Source organism: Silene latifolia, chromosome 9, assembly GCF_048544455.1.
Source record: "Silene latifolia isolate original U9 population chromosome 9, ASM4854445v1, whole genome shotgun sequence".
In the NCBI taxonomy this organism is placed as follows: Eukaryota; Viridiplantae; Streptophyta; class Magnoliopsida; order Caryophyllales; family Caryophyllaceae; genus Silene; species Silene latifolia.
The window spans coordinates 47,606,860-47,620,373 of record NC_133534.1 but is presented as its reverse complement, the minus strand read 5'-3'; the positions used below and the strand labels follow the sequence as shown (position 1 = coordinate 47,620,373).

At 43.8% G+C, this 13,514-nt stretch overlaps 1 protein-coding gene across 1 annotated transcript; it reads left to right on the top strand.

Annotated features, from left to right (window-relative positions):
* Window positions 1-12,129: 12,129 nt before the first annotated feature.
* Window positions 12,130-12,480, top strand: LOC141600999 (uncharacterized). The gene has a single exon (XM_074421259.1). It carries the CDS (start codon window positions 12,130-12,132, stop codon window positions 12,478-12,480), a length of 351 nt encoding a protein of 116 aa, XP_074277360.1.
* Window positions 12,481-13,514: the final 1,034 nt, after the last annotated feature.

Below are 13,514 nucleotides of genomic sequence, written 5' to 3'. Positions count from 1 at the left end.
ATGTTTGTCAGGACCAATTCTGTGGGTCCTGACCTGGTGTATTTAAATCATGAAGCATGTGTTGCTGGGGAGTTTCTTAGCTTTTCTTCTGTCCTGCATGTTTTACTTGTTAGTGAAAAATAAAATGAAATTCATGCCTGAGTTATACCTTTTATGCGTGCAGTCGATGATTGGGTTACTGAAACTGAATATCCCACTGCCAATATTTCTGCTTTCCTTTCTATTCCTCCTTTGGAGAGGTCTTGGCCTCTATGTTGTGGGGTTGGCCATCTCCCTCGCTGTTTGAAGGCTGATGGTGCCGCTAGGGTGGCTAAACCTTCTGGGGCTGTTAGTGCCACTACTTCAGGCAATAAGTCTATCTTGATTTCTTTTTTCTTCTTGCTTTGGCTTCCTGGTGATGTTTAGTTTATATTGCTAATATAGTGTTTCGTGTTGTAGCCACCAGGTCATCTACTCGCCTTACCAGGTTTGGTATGGCCGACCTTTCAGCCAGGCTGGCTAAGATCAAGGAGGAAGGTTCCCAGGGAAGCGGAGATGCTGAACCTGTTATAGATTTGACTTAACAGCCTGATACTCCCAAGGTCACCGCTGTACCTGCTGAAACAAGTTCAGCAGCCCAAAAAAGGAAAATTGAAGATGTTGACATTTCTGCCCCAGTCAAGGAAGTGAAGGCCAGAGTGGACAATATGGAGGCTGCCAGGGTGAAAATCAGGGAATATCTTTGCGCTCCGATCGGATGTCATGCTCACCCTTGACCTGTTGAGACCGCTACTCGGGCGGTTGCTTGATGGATCATTCATCGACCTCTTGGCAGTGCCTTTCTTTGTAAGGGAGGTAGGCTGGAACAATTCTTATGTGTATTTTGTTTGGGTAGTTTTTATTATTGGGGTATATTATTCATACTCTTCTTCCTGTTTTTGGTCAGGGTGCTGCGACCTGTCTCCATAAAGCCTATCAGGCTACTTCTTTGGTAGCCAAGATTGATCTAATGAGATCAGATTATGATAGGCTGAAGTCTGAGCTGGATTTTGCACGAGCTGACCTGGCTGCTAAAGCTGCTGACTTGGTGAGGGCGCAGGCTGAGAGAGATGTTGTTAAGGCTGAGGCAGATTCAAGCAAGTGGCTTTTGCAGGAAGCTTTGGACAGAAATGAGGAGCTCACCCAGGAGAGGGATGACCTGGAGTTCAAGTTAGATGATGCTTCCCTCTATTTATATATTAAGGGGAGGGCTGCTGCTATGTCAGAGCCTGTCGAGGCCAGGGCGAAATGGAACCCTGAAGCTGAGATGGCTTTTGCTGCTTCAAAGTATCCTGACCTGCATAATATGGGAACTGAAAAAGAGGTGGACTCTCCAGGGGAGCAGGACGTTGATGTTGATCTGGCCAAGGGTGGAAGTAGTGGTACTGTTTCTAAGGAGAAGCAGTAATTTAATTTTTTAGTTGGTATTTGGCCCATCCAGGGGGGATGTCCCTGGACGAACAATTTTTCTTTTTTCTGTCTTTATCCAGGCCAGGGACACTATCCCTGGCCTTTATGAATATTTTGGTGCCTTTGCCCCAGGGGGTAAGGGCTTTATTAATGTAGGCATGGTGGCCTTTTTTGGCTGATTTTGCTTTTGACTTTGCTTGGGTCTGTGAGTTTCATCCTGTTGGGCCTGTTTAGACATCCTGCACATCATTTTTGTTTTATCTTGTTATTTTATGAGTAATTCAACCAAGTATAGTTTTTTGCTATAATGGTTGAAGGGGTGGGAAAACCAGCCTGTAAGGAGGGCTTATGTCCCCTGCCTAGCTGGAGGGCTTGGTATTCGGCCTGTCAGGAGGACATTTAGACTAAGTGGTTGGGAGAGAACACCCTTGTACCTGGCTTGCTGCGTCTAGCCGGTTGTAATCCGTGGTAGTAAATCTAGTCAGGTCAGGCAATTATTTCATGCCTGATTGGTCCTGACATTTACTGTATCTGGTGGTGGTTACCAACTCGTCAGGCACAGTCAAGTACAAAATTTTGTTTCAGAAATATATAGTAGAGTAGCCCTCAATCCTGAATATTTATGATATAATCACTTATCATGTATAATTGTTCAGGATTCAAGAATTAAAATAAATGGATTAGTTGAATATATAGATATGAGTTGCATACAAAGCATGTAAAACACGTAGTTTCTCAGGTAGCATGTCAGGTTGAGTAGTGATTGAATTTATACCTGATTATGGCCTGATCTGATCTTTACATATGGAATAATTTTAAATGGGTTACATTCCAGGATCTGGGGATCATCTCTCCTTCTAGTGTTTGGAGCATGTACGCTCCTTGTCCAACAATTGAGTCAATTAGGTAAGGGCATTCCAATGTGGGGGCCAGCTTGCCTGCTGATTTTTCTTTTTTATTTGGAAAAACTTTTCGTAAAACGAGGTGTTCTTCTTTAAAGACTCTGATTTTGACGTTTTTGTTGTAAGTCCTGGCAACTGCTTGTTGGTATGATGCCATCCTGATCTTGGCAACGTCTCTTAACTCTTCTGTTAGAACTAGGTTATCTTGCATTAGGTCTCTATTTGCCTCAACGTTATTCAAGCTGTATCTAGATGTTGGTACTCGTACTTCTGCGGGAATGACAGCTTGACAGTCGTACACCAGAGAGTAAGGTGTTTGGCCTGTTGATGTCTTTGGAGTTGCCCTGTCTGCCCATAGTACTAATGGAAGTTCTTCAGCCCATCTGCCTCGTCTTCTTTTTAGCTTCTTTTTTAGGCAGCTTATGACTACCTTATTGCTTGATTCAGCCTGGCCATTGGCTTTTGGATATCCAGGGGTTGACGTTACCAGGTTGATATTCCATTCTTGGCAAAATGCTTGGGTCCTTTTCCCCACAAATTGAGTTCCATTATCACATACTATTTCTGATTGGACTCCATATCTGCAAATGATGTTTGTCCTGATGAAGGATATTACTTCTTTTTCAGTTACTTGCCTGAAAGAGTCACCCTCAATCCATTTGGAGAAGTAATCAGTCATAGCCAACATGAATACTTTTTGTCCTGGAGCTACGGGCAGTTTTCCCACAATATCCATGCCCCACTTTACGAACGACCAGGGTGCGGAAATTGAATGGAGGAGTTCAGATGGCTGATGTATGATTGGTGCATGAATTTGGCAGGCTTCACATTTTGAAGAGTATTCCAGGCAGTCAGCCCTCAATGTAGGCCAGTAGTAGCCTGTCCTGAGAACTTTACTTGCCAGGCTCTTTCCTTCTTTGTGGTTGCCACAGTGTCCATCGTGTATTTCTTGAAGTACTAGTTTGGCTTCGTCAGGCTCCAAGCATCTCAGGTAGGGTCCAGCCTGCGATCTCTTGAACAAAGTTTTATTGATGATAGCATAAGTTGAAGCTCTAATTTTAAAGGCCCTTGCCTCATGTCTGCCCTGAGGCAGTATAACTCGGAGAAACCAATCATAATAGGGTTTAGTCCAAGAGTTATTATCATGATTGACAGGATTGACTTGTTCAGGTTTGGTGATGGCTGGCTCTAATAAATGAACAATTGGTATTTTGTCGAAGATTGTAGGGGTAAAATTTGAACCTAGGCTGGTCAAAGCATCAGCCTGGGTGTTCAGGTCTCTTGATATTTGATCTATGTCAAATAAAGCAAATTTAGCGGTAGGGTTTTTTGCATATTCTAAATACGAAATCATTTTTGCATCCTTAGCCGTATAAATTCCCTTTATTTAATTAGCCATTAGGAGTGAATCAGTTTTTACCTTTAGGTTTTGAACACCAAGGTCTAGACATACCTTTAAGCCTGCTATCAGGCCTTTATATTCTGCTTCGTTGTTCGTAGCTTTGAACTCACAGCTTACAGCCTGTGTTATCATATCTCCTTGTGGTGATTTGAGCACTAATCCTAATCTTGTCCCCCTGGCGTTGGATGCCCCATATATGAATAGGGTCCATTCTTGGTCTGGGGTTTTATTTTCTAGTTGGTTGACCTCTTTTATCAGGTCCGGTTCCAGGTTAGGGCTAAAGTCAGCCACAAAGTCTGCTAGGGCCTGCGATTTAATCGCTGCCCTGGGTTCAAAGGAGATATCGTATGTGCTAATCTGTACCGACCACTTGGCCATCCTGCCTGATAGTTCAGGCTTACGTAGGACAGACTTTATGGGTAAATTGGTCCTGACTATAATGGGGTGACTTTCAAAATAAGGTCGCAGTTTAGTACATGACATAATCAAAGCTAAAACATATTTTTCAAGCAATCCATACCTCAACTCAGCATCTAGCAGACTTTTACTTACATAGTAGACTGGATGTTGCTGACCATCATGTTCTTTTACTAGGATTGCGCTGACCGATGTGTCAGTGACAGACAAGTATACTGACAAGGGTTCTCCCTTCTCTGGCTTAGCCAGTAAGGGTGGAGATGATAAGTAGGATTTTAGATCCTGAAAGGCTGTCTCGTGTTCATCCGTCCACTAAAATTGTTTATTCTTTCTGAGGAGGTTATAAAATGTTTTGCACGTCTCGGAGGATCTTGATATGAAACGGTTCAGGGCAGCTACTCGTCCTATTAATTTTTGGATATCCTTGACAGATTTTGGTGACTGCAGTTCCAGGATAGCTTTTATCTGTTCAGGGCTGGCTTCTATGCCTCTCTTTGTGACCATATATCCAAGAAATTTACCTGCAGAAACTCCAAAGTGGCATTTTGCGGGGTTGAGTTTCATATTGTATTTTTCCAATATCTCGAATGCTATTTCGAGATGTTTTACATGATCTTCTGCATTTTTGGATTTCACCACCATGTCGTCTATGTACACCTCCATGATGTCACCTATTTGGTCTTTAAACATCATGTTGACCAGGCGTTGGTACGTTGCCCCTGCATTCTTCAGGCCGAAAGACATGGCAGTGTAATAGTATATTCCTCGGTTTGTAATGAATGCAGTACTCTCCTGGTCAGCAGGGTGCATCTTTATTTGATTGAATCCACTGGAAGCATCCATGAATGTCAGCATCTCATGACCTGCTGTGGCGTCTACCATGACGTCAATATGTGGCAAGGGGAATGGATCTTTGGAACAGGCTTTGTTCAGGTCAGTGTAGTCTACACAGACTCTCCATTTTCCATTCTTTTTCTACACAACAACTACGTTAGCCAGCCACTCAGGGTACATTACTTCCCTGATCATTCCCATATCCAAGAGTTTTTCTACTTCCTCGTTAATTATGGTCTTTCTTTCAGCATCAAATTTCCGCCTTTTCTATTATACAGGCTTAAAAGATGGGTCAACATTAAGTTTATGCGTAATTATATCAGCGCTAATTCCAGTCATATCAAAATGTGACCAAGAAAACCAAGATGATTTATTTTTAAGGAACTTTACCAGTTCAGGCCTGACGCTATCTGGGGTGTCAAATCCTACTAAAACATACCTGTCAGGGTACTCAGGGTCTAGGATTACCTGATCTGTTTCCATTCTGGGAGGTGCTACATAAGTGCTCCTGACAGGGTACTGTAATTGCTATGCAAGGGACTTACCGGCCTTGGAAGGCTTCAAGGCTGTTGTGTAGCATTCTTGGGATGTCTTGTGATCCCCTTTGATTGTGGCTATGCCCCAGTCTGTTGGTATCTTGATACACTAGTGATAGGTTGACGGTACGGCCTTGACAATATGAATCCAAGGCCTACCCAAGATCGCGTTGTAAGATGACAGGCAATCAAGGACTCCAAATTTCTCATAAGATGAGACTCCTTCCACGTAGGTTGGAAGGTGGGTTTCTCCTAGGGTGCTTCTGGTTTCTCCAATGAATACTACTAGGACACTGGATTTTTTGGTGATTTTGTCCTCGTTGATCTTCATGGCTTTCAGTACGTCTAGCATGATCAGGTTCACTGAGCTGCCTCCGTCTACCAGGATCCTTCTTACTGTGGCGGTTCCAATCTGTATAGAAATTACCAGGCCATCATGATGAACATCAGGGATGCCCACCAAGTCACAATCATTGAAAGTGATTGTTGGGATATGATCCGGCTTGCAGGGTGATACGGTCCTTGGCATCCTGGCTATCTTCTTTGCTGCTGAAGTTGTCAGGCCGCAAATTTATGATCCGCCAGATATGAATTTTACTTCATAGATTGGTGGTGGTGGAGGGAGACTACGATCCTGCTTATGCTCCTGATTCTCTTTATCCTGGTTTGCGTTCCTGCCTTTCGTCTTGATCAAGTCTTTCAAGTATCCAGATTTTAGCAGGTAAGCCACTTCTTTCCTCAGGGTGAAACAATCATTCGTGGTGTGTCCAATATCCATGTGGAATTCGCACCATTTAGAATTGTCCCTTCTGGGGTTGGGATTTTCTGACTTCCTGGGCCATCTGACAGTTGATCCCATGTTGTCAAGTCTCTGGATTAATCCTGCAATATCAACACTGAAGTTATGTTCGGAAATAGGTGGATAAACTTTAACCTTACCTTGATACTCATGAGCCAGTTTAACTTCTGATTGATTTGGCCTGGAATATGGAGTAGGCCTATAGTTGTTTCCTTTGTTGCTCTTCCTACTATTCCTTTTATGATCCTTTGGTCTACTGGGTGATCCAATTTTATAGCTTTTATCTTCCTCTAGCCCGATGAAGGAAAGAGTCTTGGCCTGAACGTCCTCGAAGGTGTGGCAGGGATATTTAGTGAGCTCGCTGTACAAGTCAGTATATGGTAGTAACCCCTGCCTGAATGCCTCCACTGCTGTTCCAACGTCACACCTGGGTATAGATACTTTTTTCTTGTTGAATCTTGAAAGGAATGTCCTGAGAGTTTCATCAGGCTTCTGTGTAACTCGGTAAAGGTCACTGGATCGTTTCTCCAACTCCCTGCTACTCGCAAACTGCTGGTTGAAACTGTGATCAGGTTGGCGAAAGAATGGATGCTCCCAGTTGGCAGGTTGATGTACCATTGCAGTGCAGGGCCGGTCAGGGTCATTCCAAATCCCTTACACATGCAGACTTGTCTAAATTCACTAGGGATAGATGCAACCAGTATTTTTTATTTATAAAGAGCCACGTGATTTTGTGGATCCGTGGTTCCATCATAGACCCTCATGGATGGAACTACTGGTAGATCTACTTTTTCTATTTCGTCTATGAAAGGCGAATCAGCATAGCTGTCAGGGGCAGCTTCTTCCATGTTGGCAGGTACTCCAGGTATCTTATCAAATTTTTCATTGAGTTTCTTGATCTCCTGAACCACTGCCATCATGATGGCTGATGCAGATTCATTGGGTTTTTCCTTGTCATTCTTTGGTTCACCATCACCATCACCATCAATAGATTTAGAACGACTCGGGCTCCCAAAACTGGAAAAATCGATATTTTTAATGATTGATGCAAATGGGGTTCCTGGTTGGAATCTAGAGCCTGCTCCTTAAGGTTTTTCTAATTTTTGTTTCAGGGCTGACTTAGATTCTCTTAATTGCAGGATTTCTGCTTCAGTTTGGGCTACTTTTTCTTTCAAGCTTTCCAACTCAGCGATTTGCTGGAGAGCTGTGTTTAATTGTTCTTCAACGGTGGGCTGGGCCATTTTTGTAGGATTTTTGAATTTTTGTAAGATAAGAAAAAAGGATTTAAAGAGCTAGATACCCCCACGGTGGGCGCCAATTGTTTTGGGTGTATTTTGCGCAAGGCGAAATCAGGTCAGGATAGAGTCGTGTGCGGTTAGCTAGCTCTAAATGGTCTATTGGTCAGGTCGCCAGGGTTAAAATATAAAGCTGTAAGTATAATAACAACAATAATAATGAGACAAGGAATTTTGTACGTGGAAAACCCTTAAATGGGAAAAAACCACGGGCACCAAGCCAGGAGAGGATTTCACTATGTAATTGGGAGAATAATTATATGATAACGACAATGTTTATATTTCTCTAAGTATTGTGTATGTGGATGTATGCTTCTTCTTGTGTAGATGATGTGTTGCAAATGTCTTCAAAGTATTCCTTATATAAGCTTCACTTGAACGGCTGCCTGATGCTAGAATTAATGCGGATTATTCTCCATAATTGTCCATAATAATTGTCAATATTTCTCCCTTAATTACTGCATTTACTGCGAGATCTTTTCATTCAATGCTGTGCATATATTCCATTAATAATATGAGCTCCTGGTCTGATACCATCCTGATATTTTAACCGTTGTCCTCTCCATGGCCTGGCGCCTGTCTTCATGTGTCCTGATACCCTGACAGCCTGATAGTCAGGTCAAGATGAGATACTGATCAGGGACGTCTGCGGATTTCCAGGCCTAACAGTGACCCCTCTCAAAATGAACTTATGAAGTTGATAAAGAACATGCAAATGCAACATAGCCAAGACATGGCTAATTTCATGAAGGCTACTTAACAAGAAAATGCCAATCAACGATTTGCCTACCAAAAAGAAATGAGGGAATTGGAGGCCCGGTTGGCTTCTCATGCTCTTTCTAACCCTCTAAGGCTGCCCGGTGGTTTGTTAGCCCAAGGGCAAAGCTCCAAGGATGCCTCCACTAGCCATCAAGCTCATGCGGTAGTTTTGAGAAGCGGGATAGAGCTTGAAGATCCCTACAGCACCTTAAGGTGGAACTTGACTCGGATCCCAAGAGGAAGCGCGTGGAAATTAATGGTGGAAGGGAAATCCCACCAATGACATCATCGGCTCGGATGAGTGAAGCCAAGAAAGGGAAGATAACATGTGGAGAACCTTCAAGTGAGAAAACAAAAGTGGAGAGGGATATCGATGGTTTGGTTGAGGATTTACCTTATGAAGAAGAAAGAGGTGAATATGCTACCGAGGAAGTTGTCCTACAACCCTCTACTAAGGTAACAAAGAATGCAAATCCCCCAAAGGTATCTCAAAACTCTCAACTTGTTTCTCATATTCCCTACCCCTCAAGAGCCATAAAGAGTAGGAAAAACTTCAAGTATGCCAAGTTTTGTGACATGCTTGAGAAACTGGAAGTCATCTTACCCTTTACGGAAGTGATATTGAACATGCCAACATATTCAAATTTTTTGAAAGATATCTTGACTAAGAAAAGGGTTTTGGGTGACCAAGAGATAGTGGCAATGGAAGAGGCATGTAGTGCTTATATCCTAAACAAGATGCCCACTAAACTTGGTGACCCGGGAAGCTTTTCAATCCCATGTGTAGTTGGTGGTGTTCCTATATCAAGAGCCCTTTGTGATTTGGGAGCAAGTGTGAGTGTCATTCCTTTAAAAGTTGCAAAGAAAATTGGCTTTCATAGTCTTGCTCCAACTACCATGACTCTCCAATTGGCGGATAGGTCCGTCAAGCACCCTTTGGGGGTGCTTGAAGACATACCCGTCAAGGTTGGAAAGCTTTTGATCCCAGCCGATTTTGTTGTCCTTGACATCCCAGAGGATGGTCATGCCCCCATCATCTTAGGTAGGCCATTTTTGGCTACCGGAGGAATACTTATTGATGTGAAGAATGGGTGGCTAACCTTCCGGGTTGAGGGCAATAATGTCGAATTTAACCTCCCACATTTGATGAAAGGACCCAAGATAAAAAGGTTGAGTACTATTGAGGTCATAGATGAGGTAGTTCAAGAAGTAACCCGAGAAGAGGCAGAAATGGAAGAAGTTTTCCAAATTTCTCTACATGACGAAGCAATGAAAGAGGATCATGATGTGGATGATAAACTATTGAAGAAGGTGGAGGACCTTCTCCCTCCAAAGGTACAACTAAAACCTTTGCCTCCCTCCCTCAAGTATGCTTTCCTTGCTGAGGGAGAGGCCTACCCCGTGATCATAAATGCTAACCTAAGTGAATCACAAGAAATGAAACTTTTACAAATTTTGAGAACCCACAAAGGTTCACTTGGGTATAGCATCAATGACATCAAGGGGCTAAGCCTGAGTTTGTGCATGCATAGGATTGTCTTGGAGGAGGGGAGTCAACCCAAAGTCTATGGTCTTAGGAGGATAAACCCTAAAATGGCGGAGGTGGTTAAAAATGAGGTCTTAAAATTACTAGAGGTCGGAATTATCTATCAAATAACGGATAGCAAATGGGTGAGCCCCATCCACGTGGTACCTAAGAAGGGAGGAGTGGCCATGGTGGAGCAAGAAGACGGGACTCACCTACCAACTAGGCCGTTTATGGGGTAGCAAATGTGTATTGACTATAGGAAACTTAACGCCGCCACCCTTAAAGACCATTTCTCCATCCCCTTTATAGACCAAATGCTTGAGAGACTTGCGGGACATGCATATTATTGCTTTCTAGATGGTTACTCCGGATTTTTCCAAATCCCAATTCACCCAGAGGACCAAGAGAAAACAACTTTCACATGTCCCATAAGAGTCTATGCATATCGTAGAATGCCATTCGGGCTTTGCAATGCGCCCGACACCTTTCAAAGGTGCACGATGGCAATATTTTCGGACTTCCTAGAAAAAAGCGTGGAGGTTTTCATGGACGATTTTAGCGTCCATGGAGACTCATTTGATCATGGTCTTGTCAATTTGACAAATGTGTTGAAGAGATGTGAGGAGCACAACCTTGTCCTAAATTGGGAAAAATGTCATTTCATGGTAGAGTAGGAGGTTGTACTCTGTCACATTGTCTCTCGAAGGGGTATTGGGGTTGATGGTGCTAAGGTTGTCGTGATAGAAAACTTGTCACCCCCTTCCAATATGAAGGGAGTGAGGAGTTTCCTAGGCCACTCCGGATTCTATAGGCGTTTCATTAAGGACTTTTCAAAAATAGCAAAGCCATTAACTTCATTACTCCTCAAAGATGTCCCTTTTGTATTTGATGAATCTTATCTTGAGGCTTTCCATAGGTTGAAGGAGGCATTGGTCACGGCTCCAATAATTCGAGCCCCGGATTGGAACCTCCCTTTCGAGATCATGTGAGACGCATCGGACTTCGCGGTGGGTGCGGTCCTAGGGCAAGTGGTTGACAAGAGACATCACGTCATCTATTACACAAGCGAGACCCTTGACCAAACGCAATGCAACTATTCAACAACCGAAAAGGAGATGTTAGCAATCGTACATGCCATTGAAAAGTTCCGACAATACTTGGTAGGCTCCGTTCGATTTGGAGATTAAGAACAAGGTCGGCTCGGAAAATGTTGTTGCCGACCACTTATCAAGATTGACCGTTGAAGACCATGGAATTCAAGACAAGAGTGCGCCGATTAATGAATGGCTAAGAGAAGATAGCCTAATGGAAGTTAGCTCCAAGACTCCTTGGTTTGCGGATCTTGCAAATTACCTTGTGAGTGGTTTCATACCGGATGAGATGGAACCAAGGGAAAGGAAGAAGTTAAGGCATGATGCCAAACGATATTTTTGGAATGATCCCCACTTATTTCGTAAGTGTGGGGATGGGATGTTCCGGAGGTGCATTTCTAGAGAGGAGGGCTTGAAGATTGTTGACCGAGTTCACAATTCCGCTTATGGAGGACACTTGGCCACTTCGAGAACAATTGCCAAGATTCTCCAAGGCGGATTTTATCGGCCCTCAATATTTAAGGACATCTACTACTTGGTGAAATCGTGTGATGCATGCCAAAGAGTTGGGAATATTGGAAAGAGGAGTGAGATGCCCCTCACCAACATATTAGAGATTGAGCTCTTTGATTGTTGGGGCATAGACTTTATGGGACCATTTTCCAACTCCTCTGGAAATGAATACATATTGGTGGCGGTGGACTACATGTCCAAATGAATTAAAGCGGTAGCCTCTCCTACCAATGATAGCAAGGTCGTCATGAAACTTTTCAAGGGAACAATTTTTCCAAGGTTTGGGACCCCGAAAGTGGTTATAAGTGATGGTGGATCCAATTTTCACAAGAGCACCTTCAAAGCATTACTAGAGTCACATGGAGTACGACATAAAACCGCACTTGCCTACCACCCTCAAACTAGTGGGCAAGTGGAGGTTTCTAACCGCCAAATCAAAGCTATCTTGGAAAAGGTGACTAGCAAGAGCCGAAAAGATTGGTCCCAAAAGCTACCGGATGTGTTCTGGGCATTGAGAACGGCATACAAGAAACCTCTTGGTACAACGCCCTACAAGCTTGTGTATGGCAAGGCATGTCATTTGCTCATTGAGCTAGAACACAAGGCTTGGTGGGCTCTAAAAGAAATGAATTTTGACTTTGATGCCGCCGGAGAGGTCCGATTTCTCCAAATGAATGAGCTTGAAGAATTGAGGTTGGAGGCTTATGAGTGCTCCAAAATCTACAAAGACCAAAAAAAGAAATGGCATGATGGCAAGATCATGAAGAAAGATATAAGTGTGGGAGACCTTGTTCTCCTTTTCAATTCCAAAGTTAAGGTGTTCCCAGGCAAGCTTAGATCGAGGTGGTCGGGACCCTTCAAGGCGACGAACGTATTTCCTTACGGTGCCTTTGAGCTTTGGAGTGAGGAAGGCGGGACCTTCAAAGTCAATGGGCAACGAATCAAATGCTACTATGAAGGAGATGACAAAGTCTGATTGAAGTGCTCTACCTTGGGGAACCCCTTTCCGAGGAGGAGACAACTTGAAAATCTTGAACAATGACTCGGTTTGGTGGAGTTCCTCAAGAACCACCGCTTGTATATAGCATGCATTTAGATAGATAATGAGAATTTTGGGACAATTGTACTTGACAATTTGGTTGATGACGGGATGTCGTCTTGAAGGAATTGGGATTTTGATGAAGAACAAGTGTATGACCTTCGATTGGCCTTTTCCCGACTTGATAAGTCGGCTTTGAAAGAGGAAAACACGCAATTGGAGGCCAATTGAAGAAGTGAAATGAAACAAGGGTCAAATTGAGGAAAATACGAGTGAGCGAACTCCCAGCCGGGGTACCGGCAGCCGGTCCCTGGACCGTCTGGGAGTTAGCTGTAATTTTTAGATGAAAATTGAGGAAAATGGAATTGACTATATTTCTAGCCGGGGCACCGGCAGCCGGTCCCCAGACCGGCTGGGAAGTCCCTGGAAAATTTTTGGAAAATTTTTGGAGAAATGAAGAGGTGTCTCCCAGCCGGCCCACCGGCTGGGAGTGCGTATACATGGGAAAATGGCGAAAAAGGAAGAAAAGAGGGATACCAGCCGGTAGGCCGGCAGCCGGTCCACCGGCTGGGAGCCTCTACTTGAGGAGAACTTCATGAAAAATAGAAGGAGAGGACTCCCAGCTGGCAGGCCGGCAGCCGGCCCACCTGATGGGACAACAATTGTAAGGAATTGAAGATGAGGGTGTACTCCCAGTCGGGGTACCGGTAGCCGGTCCATGGACCGGCTGGGAGTTCCCTGTAAGTTTTTAACATTTTTCGAAATTGGCTTGTACTCCCAGCCGGGGCATCGGCAGCCGGTCTTCGGGCCGGTTGGGAGTACCCTGACGGGTCATTTAACACAAAATTCATCACAATTTCTTTCACAATATCACACGACACCCTTACCATTCTCCCTCTAAACTCAAACCTTTCTTCCCCAAATCACCATCCAACACCTTCAAACACCAATCAAACACCGACAATTACTCA